Genomic DNA, 17,537 nt, shown 5'->3' with positions numbered 1-17,537 from the left:
TTACACTTATTTAGCTGGAATTTTAAAGCAAAACCCCGTTAGAAATGCCCACGTGGGCTGTTTCTGCATTTTCCCAGTGTAAATCGGAAGCGCCCACATTGTTTCCACGCTTTCCAAATGTTCCCCCTCACATTTTTTTTTACCCCGTTCTATCCTTTCCCCTCCCCTTACATCTTAAGTTAATGTCATCTGTTTTCGGCGGGTTCCTTTTTTTTTTAACTTGCCAGGCCTGAACTTGAACCAGCCTCCCCTACCCCCCCTCAAGCAAAGCCAGCCCGGCTGCCCGGTGAGCGGTGGCGGGGCCGGGCTGGGCTGTCTCCGGCGCGGCAGCACTGCAGCACGGCAGGTGCGCATGGAGCTGCCGCTGCCGCCGCGAGCCGCAGGCAGGTCATCTTCCCCCTCGTGTAGAGGGGAGCCAAGGGGGTGCAAGGAGCTGGGCCGGGTACCGCCCGGTGCTTGGCCCTGGTTGCGTGGCGCGGGGTGGGGGATGCTCAGGCGGTTACGCAGGGTGGAGGAGGAGGGGGGAGCTGGCGGGACAGCCTGAGGTGGGCGGAGGGGGGAGGCGGGTGTTATACCATCGATCCGGGGAAGGCTGAGCATTTGCAAATTCCGGCTCCAGAGCGCGGGGAGCATCCTATCCCCGCCGGCCGGGCAGCAGCCGAGGAGAAGGACGAGGTTCCCCGGCTCTTCGTTATCCTAAGGCTGTCTGCGTTCTCCCCGCCTCTGCCGCCGGCGGCTGCCCTGTCCCTGCCTCCTGTGCAACAGAGCGAGCAGCGGCAGCCCGCGGAGCTCGGCTCGGAGCCGGGCACTGAGCTAGAGACCCTGTCCCTCTGCCAGCCCCGCAGACACAGGCAGAGCCCTGGGTGAGTAGTCTGGGAGTTCCCTTGCTCCTCCAGGCAGGCCAGAGCCGTTCAGGCCCCCTTGGCCACATCCCTTTCTTCTCTTCTCGGTTGTGTGCCTGGAAGGTGCGGATCTCTGTTCTCTGGTAGGTTGGTCAAGCTGGGTTCCTTGCTTGGGGTGGGATTTTTGAAAGGCTTTGCTATTTGCACCTTAAAACAATGTTCTACTAAGTTGTTTGTCTCAACTTATAAATCTTTTTCTTTGCTTGTACAAGAGCTTTTCTTTAGTGCATTCTTTGTGTTATTTTTTCCCTTCCTTTCCTTCTTTACAACTTTTTTAATCTTATGGAGTTCCCCCCTTTACTGACACCTGCAAACTTATGTAGGTAATGAGAAACCAGTGATATGCTGAGGGACAACTTAATCATTTGTTATTACTAACAAGTGATTTAAAAGATCTCTATGTTTTGTTCTCCCCTAGGCTGAACAGTCATGACAGCTGAAAAGACTATTCCTATAATTAATGGCAAGCCAGAAGATGCTTTGGACCCAGAAGCCTCAAGTACCAACCTCGTCCACAGCAATGATAAGAAAGTTCATGAGAGAGGCCACTGGAACAATAAGGTTGAATTTGTGCTTTCTGTGGCGGGGGAGATTATTGGGTTGGGAAATGTATGGAGATTCCCATATCTTTGCTACAAGAATGGAGGAGGTAAGATGGCATCATATGTTAATTTACAGCTCACCATAAAAGTGTGGGAAATAAACAGTTAAGAATGCTTTACAGTGATTTCTTGCACTAGTTGAGAGAGAGGTATTCGGTATTTCAGCATATGTGTGGATGGGAAAGTATTAAGTATCTGGTAACTAAGAAAAAAATCATTGTGCTTCTCTTTCCTTATCCTCCCCAAATATTCTGTGGCTTACTTTCATGAGTTTCTTCAGTGTTAGTGAATTGACATGTTTTTTTCTGCAGGGTTTTTAATGCAGAAACCAATGTTCTATTATAGTAGTACACTGTGTGTTTCCTTCTGCAGACCCAAGCATACTTCAATAAGTTGGTCTGACACAGTAGAGAACATAGTAGTTTATTTTTCACAACAGTATGTTTTGGAGAGGATGAATATTGTTTTGATAATACTACAACTATTACTTTTTTTTTTTCCTTCATATGAAAATTTCTTTAACTACACTTTTTTTTTTCTCATTATTCCCAAATCACTACAGTAGGGTAGAGGAAGCTGTAGAAGCTGCCTGTTACTGAAATAAAGCAAGCCCTGTCGATATAGAATGAGAAGAAACTTCCATAAAAGTATAACATGTGGCATGTATTGGTTATAGTTAAGTATAAACCATGAAAGGGATGTGACAGTTAAGAATAAGCACATAAGCTGTGATTTGCGAAGCAACGAGTAAAGAAAAGCAAATTAAAATTCTAGTTTAGAATTCTGTAGCCTGGATTCAAAAGTGCCTCCACTGAAGGCCTGGATCAGTGTTAGTGTAAGCATATAGGCTGGGAGAAAAAGGGTAGGTTCGGTGGCTGATCTGCAAAGATCTGTTCTTTAATGAGTTTGTTTGCTAACCATACGGTGCCAAATTTCTTTCCCCTGTCCCTCCAAACCTAAGCATGGTTGTCTGAACTCAGGGGTGGGTTTGGCCCATTTTGTCTACTGCTTCTATAAGATTTGTCCATGGTTTGCAACTCCTTTCTTTATATATCTGTACTTTGGCAAAAACTAAGATAGCAAGATCTCACCTGTTTTCCAAGTGGTGCTAGCAAGTACCTGATGTTAGTAGGTAAATATATACCATATACACTAGATATGGTATGCGGAACAGTTTCCTGTTGACTGTTGAAGTTTTCTCAGAGAAATTTTGGCAGAGGAAAACATAGAAATATTTTTTGGTGTATAATGAAGATTTCTGTGTTCATATGTTAAGTTGTATATGCTAGCATGTCAAAATGTGATGCTATCATTTTTAAGTGTATACAATTAGGTAAAAAATTTCTAATCATGTTTTTGGGTGATTTAGTGAAAAGGTAATTACTTAAATATCATACTTAATCACCACTGTGTTATTTAATAAGAGAAGTAATGTGTGTGTGGTGTAATTGGTCATGTCCTGGCACCATGGGAAATTTGCCATTGATTTCAATTTTATTCATTGAGGACTTGGTCTGTGGCCTCTGGCTATCATCTCTGGTTTTGTTGCTCTCTGGAATGCCCTGCTGGAATTAGACCAGAGTTGGGCTTACTTGATGCGTCAGATGTAAATACTGAAAACTATTTAGTGTGTGGTAGGTGAAAACAAGGGTAAGGTATGTCAGCTAGTTATGATAGAACTTGCTAGGTGCAGAACGAGTCCAGAAGCAGTACTATTGAACTTCTGAGGTCCAGCCTCCCTCTGGTACTTACTCCAAGTGATAACAAGTAGTGTAGGCATAAGCTTCTATAATTTTAGTTTGTTCTCATGGCTATTTACTGTGGTTTTTTAGGAAAAACTATTTTTTCTATGTTTAGAATTAGATATTTATTGGAATATGATCTGTTTGCAAGCTGGGAAACCTGATGTCCTCTCATTTTCATGATGTCGTAGAACAGCGTTGGAAAAACAGAGTCAAAGCTAATACTTGTGACAAGTTGCCATGTTAAGCTTGCGATGATCATGCGTATGGATGGGCGAGTTGAATTTGGTACCAGCCAGCAGTTTGCCCGGCCTGTAAGATTTTGTTCAAACCATCTGCACAGTGAATTATACAGAGAAACCATGTCTTATATCCAAGGATTCCATTCTTTGTGAATTCTGCATGTATTGCTTGAGATGCAGCTGAGATTCGAGATTCAATTGCAGGCAAATTTTCTGTTTGAAGGAAGAGACTATTTATTAAGAGATGTCTATTGATGTGCTGGGTCTGAAGAAAGAAGCTGCAAGTCAAAGCACCTGTATTTAGTTGTCAACATTCTAATGAAAGTGACTAAAGCATAACAATTGTTGCAGGGTTGTAGGTGTGTTGCGGTGGTTGTTTTTAAGATCATGAAGAGGATGCTTATTTGTCTTGTAGTTGTAGAAGTTTTGCTGAAATATATTCAGAAACATTTTGGTCATGGTTCATATTCTGACAGAGGTTTAGTATTGGAGAGGTAGTTGTTAAGGTACTTTCATTAGTGATGAAATGGATCTTCAGGACTCTTGTTGAAGGGGAAATGCTGGTATTGCTCGTGCTCTAAAGGACTGGTAAATATGTGTGCAGTGATGGACAGAACTGTAAAACACATCCTCCCAGAAAAAACTATCCACCAAAACTTCTGTGTGTTTAGTGTATCTCGTGTTGATTTGAAATGGAATGAATGGTGGGATGCTGATAATGTTTAATGGGAGAATTAAATTAAGTCAGTGTTGTGGGAGTATTTATTTGGGAGCAAGTAGGTTAAGGCCTGGATACAACATGTGTATGTTGTACTAACCTGTATTGCCCTAACATAATTAGACAATTAACTCTTTGTAGTTTTCCTACAACTTCAGATAAATTATTCTGTGCAGTACTTTGCTGTGCTAGTCTGCCTGATTAAAACAAGGAAACTTTGATGTAAGTAAAAATGGCAGAATCTGTTGTTTTGTGCTTTCTCCTGAGTTTTTATTTCCTTCTTTCCTTGTTTCAATCTAAACTGATATAGTTGCTTGTTCTCAACCTTATGTGCTGATTTGTCAGAAAGTACTTGGGGAATGAGGAAAAAAATTCTTTATGCCATGTACGTTAATGGATTCTCTATGTAGTCAAAGAGGCTATATCTTAATAATAGTTATTTCACTTTGGTTCTAAATGGAATACCTAAAATCTATGTTATTAGCAAGTGATGTTATGCCTAACATACACATCTTCTCACGTATCTTTGCTTCTGTCTACTTCCCAGCCCTGTTCTTTAGGTGCCAAACCTAATAGCATGATCAATCATTACATAATACAATACCTTTGCTGTTTTAATCAGTAAGAGAAGAATTTTTTTGTTGTTGTATACAATACTTCAACTGTTCATTCTCTGTGCCGGAATTTACTGTCAGCATCTAACAAAAACGTTGATGCTGTGTTGTTTTCCTACAACTTCACATAAATATTTGTAGCTGATAAGGCCAAGCTCTGGATTCCTGTTCTTGGAAGTAGTTCTAAAGTTTGTTTCCTCATTCCCTTTTCATGATTCTTATTATCAGGCTTATCCAAATAACATATAAAGAACTTCGTGGATTTACTTTCCATAAGACTTCTTTACCCCTACTTTCCTGAGAAAAACAAGGAAGAGAAGATAGTGTAGACTGGCATGGTGATGATCAGAGCAGAATTGTGTGGCTGAGCAAGACCATGGTCATTTCTGTGAGCGACACATGAGTAGAGTTTAGTCTACTAAGGAACTTTGGTCTTTTTCAGTCCATGACATTGGCTTACAGGTTAACTTTTGATATTTGGGCCCAGGAGTAAACACTTTCTGTACTTTCAGCACCATGCCTGGGAGGTGGCTAATAGGTGATACTTCCTTTATTTAGAAAGTCAGTTTCTCACTAAGCTGTCAAGGAACTGTGTTCATTATAACCAAAACCTCCTCAATGTTTGCTTGTAGGTGCTTTCCTCATTCCATATGTGGTTTTTTTTATTTGCTGTGGAATACCAGTTTTTTTCTTGGAGACGGCCTTGGGACAGTTTACTAGTGAAGGAGGCATTACGTGCTGGAGGAAAGTTTGCCCTCTATTTGAAGGTAACAAACAGTTCTGTGTTCTACGGTGAAAGGATGCATTAATTTTCAAGTAAAATAAAATAAATTGTATTAAAATTGAAGTTAAGATATACTTTAATAGTAAGCATTTGTTTTTAAATTACCCGAAAAGTAAAAGTTGTTTGTTGTCTTTCTTTTTTTTTTTTTGTCCTCCAGGCATTGGATATGCTACTCAAGTTATAGAGGCGCATCTAAATGTGTATTACATCATCATTTTAGCATGGGCTATCTTCTATTTGTTTAACTGCTTTACTACAGAGCTTCCTTGGGCTACCTGTGGGCATGAATGGAATACAGGTATCACCTCAGTAGAGATTATTGTTATACAAATGCTTCCAAATAATTGATTAATATACAAAAACATTAGGCACAGAACTATTCTGGTAGAAAGTCTGTGGAAATGGACCAATCACATCATACTACACCATGATAAAGGGATCCTGGAGTGAAGACTTATTTGTACCTTTTTGGTTTAGGTCATTGTATAAGCATTGTTCCTGCAGAATATAATGTCAGATAGCAAAAGAAAGCTTTGGATTTTATTAATTTTGTACAATATTCTGGCTAAATCCCAAGACTCTCATTTGCAATCATATCTATTCTCCCTGAGTACAGTAAGTGAATCCTACTGAAGAGCTGATGACAGGTTACAATCTTGTTCTTTCATGAAATCAGGAGGAGTTTAAATGGAGAAGAAAATATTAAATGTGGAACTTTGGAAGTTCTCTTTTTAATGCCAGATGTTGAGGGATAATGTTCATCAAGCTACTTGTGAAAATTTAGTCACATAAATCATTCTTACTGGATGCAAAGTAGCCTCTTGCATGAAAGATGAGGTGTGTATTCATAAGGGTTTGTAGTATAGGGCTCTGCATCTGCCCTCTCGACATTTTTATCTGTAATGCTCTACTTACTGCATCTATTGGGAAGAATACAGACCTATGTCCTTATTTCCATGTTCCTGAAGTTTTTGCATTTATTCCTTGCGTTACTTTCCAATTTCAAATCATGTAGCAATTGTACTGTCTTTCGTGGTTTATATTAATTGATCTTTATCACATTCTTTGAGCACACCTAAGGCTATCTGAAATCTTGCAGTTAAGGTTATGTTAGGGAACTAGTCTTGGGCCTAACAGATGTGGAAGGCTTCAGTATTAGTTTTGGTAATCCTGCAAAGGAGCTTAGCCAAGATTGATTGTTGTTCAAATACTAAGTGTCACCTCAACAATGCTGAGCTGCCTTGATCTCCTTTCTCTGTTTTGGAGACCATAATAATAAGCCAGAGTGACTTCACTTGCCATGTTAAGGCAAAGTGGAAGCTTGTTGCTGGCAGTGTTTCATCAGCCAGTTGTTACCATGGGCCATTGAACCAGCAGCTGGATTAGGAGGATGTTAATTCCCGATCATTTGCCTCAGTTTCTCAAAGGACCTTTCTTCTGCCTCAGATGTTTTATTGGCCATTGCATCTGCACCTTTGGAAAGTGTGACAGGAGAATATAGCATACTGCATGGATGTTTTTTTGGGATAGGCCTGTGATATGGTGATCAAATTACAGGGTTGCACAAGTAGCAGCTGTTGTGTTTTAGTGTGCCTAGAAATCCTTTAACCACATAGAGAAAATGTATGATAGAATGGTGGCTTTACAATATGTATAAACTAGAACATGCACTAAAAGAAACCTACTTACATGTCAATATGGCAAACTCTTTTTTTCTCTTTTATAGAAAACTGTGTGGAATTTCAAAAACTTAATATAAGCAACTGCAGCCAAGTCTCTTTACAAAATGCCACTTCTCCGGTGATGGAATTCTGGGAGTAAGTGCACATAAACTTTACCTCTGATCAGACTGTTTGTTGTGTTTTAAGGTTGTGATCATTTACACATGATGAGATACCTTGTAACTGCATAGCACTTATTGATGTGAGTTCAGCTGGAAATCTTCTCATACAGCCAAAGAGAGTCAGGATGAGAGTTTTAACTCTTTTTTTTCAGAGGATACGAGGAAAGGAATTCCATATCCTGAAAGAGCACAGAACAAAGTGTGCCACTTGCTTGGGAGCTTGGCTCCTGCTGCTGCAGCAAAGAGCCTCAAGCCCATACTAATGAGGAGGCAGAAGTGAAAGAGGATGATTTCAAATATTTCTTGCTTTTTTCCAGAGTGTTTTTTGTCTAAGAGTTTGAGAGTTGCATCTTCATCCTCGTTTGAGCTAACTAATGCTTTGGCTTCTGTATCTCATTATTTTTTAAAGGACTATGTAAGTGTTAGCTATTCAGCTATAATAACAGAAGAGTTTAACTCTCTTGTGTCTCCTTGATTCTGATTTCTAGTTAGATGATGACGCATTTTTTTCTTACCATAAATATTTAATGAGTGCATGTGTAGTTGCAATATATGTTCCTTGCAGGGCACAGTGTATGTTAAGACAGGCATAGAAATGGAATGTTACTTTCAATGCTAAGTTACCTCACAATTCACAGTGTATGACAGAATTTTTGGTTACTGAAATTTCTTAAGGGCCCATTCTAATTTCCTGAATTTTGTTATTAAGATAGAGCCTTATTCTGAGGCTATATGTTCAGAGCTCTGTTTTGTGTTCAAGGCAGCAATAGCTACACTTTGAACAGACCATAAATTAGGACTATCTTTGAAGAAGGAGAACTCTGCATTGACATCATTTACTCGAATGGTAGCATATGCTGTTGTCTTTGCCTCTCTTTGCTTTCTTGCGCTACATCAATTACCTTAGCTTCCATGTGTGGTAGTTATTGCTTCAGTAAATACTACTGTTTTGTTTAAAAAGAAAAATTGAAAAAATAAATCTGAGCAAGGCATGAAAATGCATACCCTCTGGCTAAAAAGTCATTACATTTTCTGTTAAAATTTTCAATAATCTTAACACCTAACATATTAAATCAAAATATACTTAATCTACCCACTTCCCAGCTAATGTTTCAGAATAAACAAGAGTTTCTTAGGTGCTATCTCTTATTGTTATGACTTAAGCATTATAACAAAAATAACTTATGGTTCTTTGGGATAACTGGAACTAAGATTTTAGACAGAGTAAATGAACAAAATATTTTCTCCAGTACTAGCCTTATTTACCCACTGGGTTTATTTGCTTATTCAACAAGATTCAAAACTTGGCAATCAGTGGTAACTTCAGCTCTCCAGAGGAGTAGGCAACGTTCAGCTGAATTATATGGAGGAAAATGACAATTTTTATATCCCTATATTTATAGTTTTTGGGTTTTTTTTGTTTTGTGTGTGTGTGTTTGTTTTTTTGACCCTTGCAAAGTGCATATACTCTCCTTCTGCTGAGGAACGTATTTGCCTTGTTAAAATTTAAGTAGGTATGACGTTGCATGGCCTCAAAATTTAAAACAGACATGACAAACTAATTTAGAAGTGGAAGAATGAGCTTTATTAAATAACAAGACTGGTTTTGCAATAAGATAACTCACTGCAATACACAGAATATTATAACTAAATTGTGTCTTGGATATATCAGGCATAAATGCACAGTAGAAGTCTTTATGTAAAGATGTGCAGTGCAGATGTCGGAGTAGTTAATATGTAGTGAATATATTACTAGATTAGTTAATTTGTCTGGCAAGTCATCCTTTAGTCTACAATTAAGTGTTGCCTGAAATGTTATTTCACTTAGCCAGAGATCTTGTTCACATGATGTTGCTTTACTCCTTTATAAATTCTGGTGTCAGGAACCATAAACTTATTGAAAGACTCTTTTTGAAAGAAATAGTAAAAGGAAGGTTGATGGGGCAGACTATACAGAGCAGATGCTCATTGCTGTTTTCAGAACTCATGTGGATAGTATGTGAGAATCTTCATTGCTGTAAAAGACAGTTACAGGACTGAAATCATTTGCATATTGACCAGGTTACTTACAGTTAATTATGTTGATGCCTGGGAAGGGAAAGGTTCTAGTTTCCTTCTGAACAATCACACCATTCAAGACTTTGACACTTTGTTCTCTGCAATGTCAAATCTGCAATTGAAGCTACTCTAAGTTGTGGCCACAAAAGGCCAATTTATTGTGTAAATTGTGCAGATGAGAAAAGCTTGGGGTTGCGGGGGGAGAGGAGGGTGTGTGTTTTACCATCTACTCTTGAGATAATCTGTGAATTAGAGTGGTAATTATTGTGAATAGTGATCCTATTAGCTTACTGTATCTGATCTCATTTCATGTAGAACTGAATACTGCATGTGTAAACTGTCAGGCTGATGCTACATCCTTCCTTTAATAATCATATCGCATTACCACAATCTTCTAGACTATTTACAATATCTGTACAATTTTATTTAAAAAAAAAAAAGCTTAGGGAAAATGCAGTATTGACACAAGTGCATGTTTTGGCAGTGCTATGTTTCTTTCAAGCCCAGTGCTCTGAGTCTGAGAGTTAATAATGGTGAGGGATATACAGGTTGTTACGTATCACACAGCAGACCAGCCTGGCATTCTGTAAATGCCAGCAGAGGTTAGTGGCAGATTGGTTTTGTCTGTGCGTGCACATAGATGAATACATCAGATCCAAAGGATGTCTTTACTTCGGCTTTGTAAAGGACCCCTGGTACTACTGGGTCTTTTCCATTGTCTAGGCTAGAAGGCCCTTACTTATTATTTAGTTTGAGCATTGCAAATAAAGACTTCAGCCTCTCTGCTGAAGTATTTATAGCTTTTATTGCTTCTCCGACCTTGGCTACTCCTAAAGTTATTGCTGAAGTCAAACAGCAACTTGCCCAATTGCAGTGATGACTGAGAGGAGGCTTTGCAGTACCACCACAGGTCTGTACCCGGGATACTGTTTCCTTGCTACCCTAGCAGGCATAGACTCACTTCCTCTGATAATATGATGTTCTCCACCAGCTTTGATGGCTGGGTCACACAGAAGGTGAATTGTTTGTTAAAAAAACACCCGAAACCCACAAGTAAAGACTTTAGAGATAAGTATTGCAGTAGGTCCTAGGTTCTATTTTGGTGCACTCAGAATAATCTCATTATACATGCAAGGACCTCAGAACTTAAAATATTTTTGTGAGCTTGTATTTGATAACTGCTTATCTGTAGCTGTACGGTGAAAATGGTCTCCTGGTGGAGCAATAGACAAAGTCTGGGAGTTGAAACCCTCTTTACTTGTTTTCCTGCTTAGAAATATCTATCCCTATTAATGCTTTCAGGCTTCGTTTGAGTTAGCAGACTTGCTACTGGCTACAGGTATCAGTGTTGACAGCTCTGGGAAAAATTAGGAGATTAAAGGATTTCTTACCTTACTTAAAAAAACCTTGCAAGCCATAGCCTTGAAGTTTCACGTTCTATCTGTGTGTGCAGTTTCTAAGGTAAGCAGCTAAATCAATCAAATTTCACTTTTTATTCTTCAAATTCTCTGATGTTCTGTTCCGAAGGAGGATAGACAGGAGCCTGAAACTCACTTCTCATTTTATACTGGTGCCCAGCATTCAGGGGCTGTCCATTTAAGTGCTATTTATGGCATTTCATCCTAATCGTATAGCTTGATTAAAGGTTTTCTGAGAAAACCAAGCAAAAAACCAAACAACAACCCCAAAGAAGAAACAAACAAACCAAATAAAACACAGCAAACAAACATACATTCAAGGAGATCTTATTGCTGTCTGAAAATAGGTTGGAGCATGGAGGGTGTTGGTCTCTTTTCCCAACCAGCAAGTGATAGGACAAGAGGAAATGGCCTCAAGTTGCCAGGGGAGGTTTAGATTGGATATTAGGAAAAAATGATTCCCAGAAAGGATTGTCAGGCTGCCCAGGGCAGTGGTGGAGTCACCATCCCTGGAGGGGTTTAAAAGGCGTTTAGGCGAGGTTCTTAGAGACACGGTTTTGTGCCAGGTTTAGGTTCGGTTCTGGTTGGACTCGATGATCCTGAGGGTCTCTTCCAGCTGAAATGATTCTATGATTTTTAAGGTACAGCACATGGTATTTTTAGCATCCAAGTTTTAAACAGCTAATAGTGATAGTTGCAGTAATAGAGGTGTTGGTAGTTTTGGTGATGTCAAAGCAGTCCCATGAAAGAGAGCTGTGGCTGTAGATGAGGCTATATTTATAGCCTGGGAAAGAGAACAGAGAGGAGAAGGTGCTCTGCTCCATTGGTCTGTGTGCTTTCCTAGGAGAGGACACTGTCTGGCAGGTACAGGGGGCACCAACCATGGCTGTGTGCTCTTTTGGCTGTTACTCCAGTCTCTCACCATGGACATGAATTCGAGCTTTCTAGCGCCTAGGAAGGGAGCTGAACAGACAGAACACCCATGGTTTTGTGGTTGGTTCCACCCCAATAGTTTTTTATTGGCTGTATAACAACTTAGTCCTCTGTTAAAGAAGTTCTCCTTGTTGGCCTGTCATTCTCTGGAGGGGGTGACACGTCCTTAGCATTTCCAAGTAAAGCCTAGTGAGAAAAAACATTTTTTTGTCTAGGGAAAAGAAAAAAGGCTGTTCTGAGCAAAAAGGAGAAGGCACAGACCTTTTCCTTGCAAAGTCAAAAAGAGTTTTTCCTGTTTCATTCAGGCTGCAAATGACTGCAGGAGTCACATTGTGGTTAATCCCCACTACGCTCTGAAAAGTCATTAGCAAGATGGGCCTGATCCTGCAGTGCTCAGTACCCAGAGACCTTCAGCACCTCTCAAAATTAGGCACTTTGTGCATGTCTTGTAGAACACTGACTTGTGCTAGTCTTTCTCTTTTCTGTTTAGTTCATAAGGGGCCATGTGAAAATTGCTTTTTGTTTGGGGACACGTAGGCTCTTCATCTGGTTTTGCCTCAAAACTATGGACTTTGTCTGGTTTCAGCTGAAAGTGGGATAGGTGTCAAAATGCTAAGCTGATTTCTTAATATTGAGGAATAAATGTTATCTAAACCAAGCAGATAAACTTCCAATTTTTTTTATTGTTTTGTATCTTGCACATTGTACTTCACACTATTACTATGGAAAAAAAATGACCTTAGAAGTTGTTTGGGTATTAGGAAAGACTAGATTAAGGTTGTGCAATTCTAAGTTTACATCTTTTATGAATATGATCATTTTTAGTTGAAGAACAGACTGATATTTTTTCAATAGATCTGCTTTGTTCTTGCTAGAGGATGTGCAGGTATTCAATATTTTGTTATTCTTTGTTCATTTTCTTATGCTTTATATTCTCATTATTATTAGGTTGCTGTTCTGCTGACAAAGTTATTAATTTAATCAAGGTTTCCTAGGGTGCTCATATTGTCAATGGCTTTGCAATTATAGTTTCCTTGATTATTTACATGTTCATTTATCTTCATAAAATCTCTAAGGTCAAATTACTCACATTTTACAGAAAGGGGATCTGAGCTACGGGGAGACTAAAAATGCAAAGCATAAGACGCCTGAGACATTTTTTTTCATACTACTTAGCATTAGGCTTGCACGCTTGCACAAATTTTATTTCAATTAAGAAATAAGAAAATGTGCACAAGTCAGTTTTGTCCTGCTGTGAAAATAAAATATAGTGAACACAGACTGGAAAAAAACCCAAACTTTTTTAGTAAATTTTTCACTGTTTTCCATTAAATTCTTATAGGGCAGCAAGGAAATTGATTTGCAGTGTCAGGAGGACATTCTCAGGAAGACTCATTAAATATTGCTATAGAATTCCTATAAGGGTTACAGAATATCAATGAGTGCAGGCCTTGAAACGATGATGTAGGCACGGTTGTCCTCTGGGTGGGAAGGGAGATGACTGATATCCTCCCAAAGTCCCTTCAAAAGCTCTTTTTTAATGATTCCAACTCTGCTGACTATTGGTTTTAGTTTACAAATGAAAACTTGAGCCAGTAGAATTTATTTGAATTTATTTAATTAAGAATCATACTGTAAGTTGAAAGCGCTGAAGTAAAGTGGTGTCTTATGAAGACCCAATAGCTGTAAATATGGCCAAAGGACTTGAGACTTTCCAAAATAGCTCCTCTACATTCGCAGTTTTCTTTTTTCTCTTTTGAGCTGTTCTTTACCACCTTGTGCCCCTGCTCTTTGCACTTCTTATGTTTTTTGGTAACTAGGATTTAGTACAGGACCAGTGAGTATGAGAGAGATGTTGACAAAGTAAGAGAGATAAGAGCTTATCATTACTCATTTGTTACATGAGTTTCATAGCAAAGAGTTCTCTGTGAAGGACTATTTTACAAAATAATAGAACAGTTCTCAATATTTTTTGTGGTCTGTAGTTCTCATCTTATGAGCATTTAATTAAGAGTGAACAACCAAGGACAAGTTTACAGACTGTCTAAAAGGCTCAACACAGATTCTGAGATTTCTTCCAGGTGCTTTCAGTTCACAACTGCTACTGTGTGCTGAGCTAATTTGTGTCACTCAGAACGTGAATAAAACAATGCGATTTTTGTCACTGCACAACTTCTTCAGAGAAGAGCAGGGGGAAAACTGCAAAAAGACAGAAAGAGCCACTGGATATATTGAGAGAATACCAAGAAACTATAGAGCAGAAGTGAGTGGAACCAGTACAGAAAGGTTATTTGACAGAATTAAACTCTCTGACTTGGTTAAGAAAAAGTTGCCATGTTTTCAGTAGAAGATGTTGAAGGAAGATCGGTCAGGAATGGCTAGAGGAGTGCTCTGTGTTTATCCATCACTGCCTCTGCCTCTTGCTATAGATATATGCAAACACACATATATACACATTTTAAAAAGCAATATACGTATATACACAGTAACTGCTAATTAGTGTGACATTACATTCAGGTAAATTAAGCACTTCAATGAGGCAGGGGTTGACACAAGAAATACATGTCATTATTTGCAAGTAGTACTAGAAATTTTAGAGAAAGGTCTTCTGAAGAGAGTTTAATCTTTTAATTTGGTAAGAAGTATAAAATGTTTAAAGAATGCAGCAAGAGTGAACCCTATCAGGACCTTAAGAAGAAAGAACTATACTGAATAGCAACATATGTTACTCAACCAGGAATAATTCATTCTGATATGTGTAGGTCACAGAAAATATGCTGTAAGAGATAAGTATTTTAGAGCTGTGCATAATTCTCTAACTGAGGGATTTTCGCTGATGTGGCCACTGGGAATTGTCTGTCTGCTGCTTTAAGAAGAAGCCAACTATGGAATTAAGTGGATTTCCAGAGGATGATTCTTAGAGTTTGAGAATTTTCTTATAGATTCCTTGATCTGTGATCTATAGATTATCTTCTAAAACCTGAAATACATCTTTCTAATCATTGATGGTTGGAGACTACAAGCGCATATCCAGCAATATCTGTCAAGCATCATTTGTAGCACTTTTAGAAACCTGTGGATTTATTTTCTGTTTTAGAGCTTACATGTAGAATCAAGAAGAGACTTTTGTACAGTACACTGATTTTGTATCCTTTGTCAGTTCTGGATATATAACTTTCAGAAAAGTGAAATTTTCAGCTCATGTTGACTTGCAGTGAGAGTTTGGCACCTGTACTTTCTCTGTTCATTTCAAAGAACATGTACTTGTAGTGAGTTAATCTGCTACAAGTTCCCTGGAAGATTGTTTTCAACTTTATAGTTGTACCCATGCTTTTCCCAGAGGTGTTCAGTGACTACCACACTGCTGCACTGGGAAAAATCCTCACACAACCAGCCCATTTTTAGTTTCCTAAATGTTAGAATCTAGAGGGAAAAATACTCTTATTTTTAAGGAATTCTCTTTCTCAGAGATATATCCCTACTGTGTGGTATTAACATTATCAAGATGTCATTCTTTCCCATGTTGTCATTACAAAACCGGGGCTCTGCAGGTTAGCGAGCCAAAGTTGGGGGTTCATGCCAGTCATGCAGTGTGTCCTCTGAACGCTTGGCCCTTCTCTCCTGCTAAGGGTTGAGATTGTGTAGTATGGATGCAAGTAAGTTCAGAACCAATTTAATGTGCAGCCTGAGTCATATGCGTTGATAAATTTTGACATTTGTCTAGGCAATGCGGTGTATATTGTATGTAGTATAGGAGCAGTATGTAGTATATGCTATACTCTGGGGCTTACAATTAAAGGGTTATCCCTTTTAAAATATATGTTCCCTTCCCGTAAAAGGGAGTGATCTCCCACACATTTTTGTCAGAGTCCTGCATCAAGTAGGTTCTCTTCTAACGAGAATTTGTCTTTGTTCTGTTAATTGCTCACTCAATGAAGCTCAGAAATTCTCCTTTATTTGGAAGCTGCGTTTTAATATATAGTCTTGTAAAGTATAGAACAGGATCATTTCTGTTTTAAAACTGAAAAGAATTTCACGGCTTTGATATCACTAGTACATAGGATGTTGCTATACCTGTTGTCTAAGGCAATATTGTATCATGCTATATGTTTTCTTGTGTGGAAAGGTAATGAACCGCATCAGAGAACAGAAACCTTGGATAACCATACGAATAATAAATACAGTAATAAATTGATTAGGGAAGTAGCAAGAAGGCTTTTTTTTTTAAGGTTTATTTTATTGAAGGATAATTTTTCTTTTTAGGTTGTCCTAAATATAATATAAATCTTTAGTAAAACATCCTGAGAAGTTTACAAAGTAAACCACTAGCCTTTTGATTTCATAGGGTTCTATATCCTTTAGCATTCAGCATAGATTCTGTAAGTTTATCATACCATTATAAAAAATTATCATATAAGTGAGTAAGGTAGTGGAGAATACTTTCTCAGATCTTTGGCACATATATACTCTGTTTAATACTGTTTTCCTTTACTCTCTGGGAGAGAAAACCACTCTTTATTCAAAGAAAGGTAGGAAGCATGTAGTTTTGGCATACTCACCTTCCCTTAGCTGTTATTCCTTACTTTGTAGAGAGTTTTAGTGTGTCCAGTCAGTAAACTGGAGACTACTGACTCAAGCAATAGAGCCTTCTCTGAAATATCACTGCGTGTATATTTAGGTATTATTATTAAAATAAGCATTCTTTCAGAAGCTTTTGTTGCTCTGAAGCTGTTCCTTTTCCACCTTTGAGTTACATAGTCTGGATGCATGGATCAGCCTCTCTCCTAAATTAGACAATGAGTAGTGTGAGTTAGACAGCCACAAGGAAATGTTACAACTCCCTGAAAGATATTCCAGAACAGGAAAGCTTCTGTGCTGTTCAGCAGAGCTTGGTTTTTTAATGGAAGGCAAGGAGCAATTTCACCGCTTGGGGGATCCTTTAAAGCCACTTGCAATCATCAGACTTGAGGAAGGGAAGCACTGACCTGAGCAAGAACTCCCTGCACGGCTGCCTAGGAAGGGTGCAGGGTCTAGTCACCCTCAGTTTTTGATTTTTTCAAGATTTCCTATCAGGTAACTGGAAATCTGCAGCAATTCAGATGAGAGAACAAATTGCTGGTGGGGAAACAACTCAAAATAGCTGTTTCTAAGCCATTCCTATAGTTGTATGGATGGGCAAATTCTCATTGGTAAATAATGTGTCACAAACACACTAGATAAGCAGCTGTCCCTGATCTTTGTGACAAAAAGAACGTCACTTTTTACTTTTTTCTGTGTCCCTGGTGAACACCCCAGCCTTCCAGTGTGTCTGGAAGTACTGCAGTCATGACGGTCTTACAAAGCAGGCTGATTTTACGACTCCTAGCTAGTCGAATAAGTTTCTGACAGTGCAGCAATCCATAAATTTTCACAAAAATTAGCTGCAGAAAGTGCAATGAGAGAAAGATGAGAGTTTAGACAAATCTTTGGATCAAAACTTAAACTCACTTCAATGCAGGAACAGAGGATGTCTGAAAGATATTGATACTTGTCCACGAAACCAATGGGAAATCTGGGTGGTGCTGGCACTCATATATTATGCCTTTTGTACAATGAGCTCAGTAACAAGGTTCACAAAGCATATATGGACTGGATCTGAAATATCTACAGGGATGAAAGGAGCATACCAAAACACAGAATAA

General features: G+C 38.8%; 1 protein-coding gene across 1 annotated transcript in view; it reads left to right on the top strand.

The window, feature by feature from the left end:
• Positions 1 to 1,331: 1,331 nt before the first annotated feature.
• SLC6A11 (solute carrier family 6 member 11) overlaps positions 1,332 to 17,537 on the top strand; it is a gene marked incomplete at its 5' end in the record, with an annotated part of 84,006 nt that continues 67,800 nt past the window's right edge. Inside the window, 4 exons of the mRNA XM_080350743.1 lie at positions 1,332 to 1,551; positions 5,453 to 5,587; positions 5,762 to 5,902; positions 7,331 to 7,421. Coding sequence (XP_080206869.1) covers positions 1,332 to 1,551; positions 5,453 to 5,587; positions 5,762 to 5,902; positions 7,331 to 7,421 — 587 coding nt within the window. The remainder of the gene's footprint in view (positions 1,552 to 5,452; positions 5,588 to 5,761; positions 5,903 to 7,330; positions 7,422 to 17,537) is intronic.

The sequence above is a fragment of the Nesoenas mayeri genome, assembly GCF_963082525.1.
Source record: "Nesoenas mayeri genome assembly, chromosome: 10".
NCBI classification, from domain to species: domain Eukaryota; kingdom Metazoa; phylum Chordata; class Aves; order Columbiformes; family Columbidae; genus Nesoenas; species Nesoenas mayeri.
Note: the sequence above shows the minus strand (reverse complement) of the source record. Positions and strands in the feature narration are given on the sequence as shown.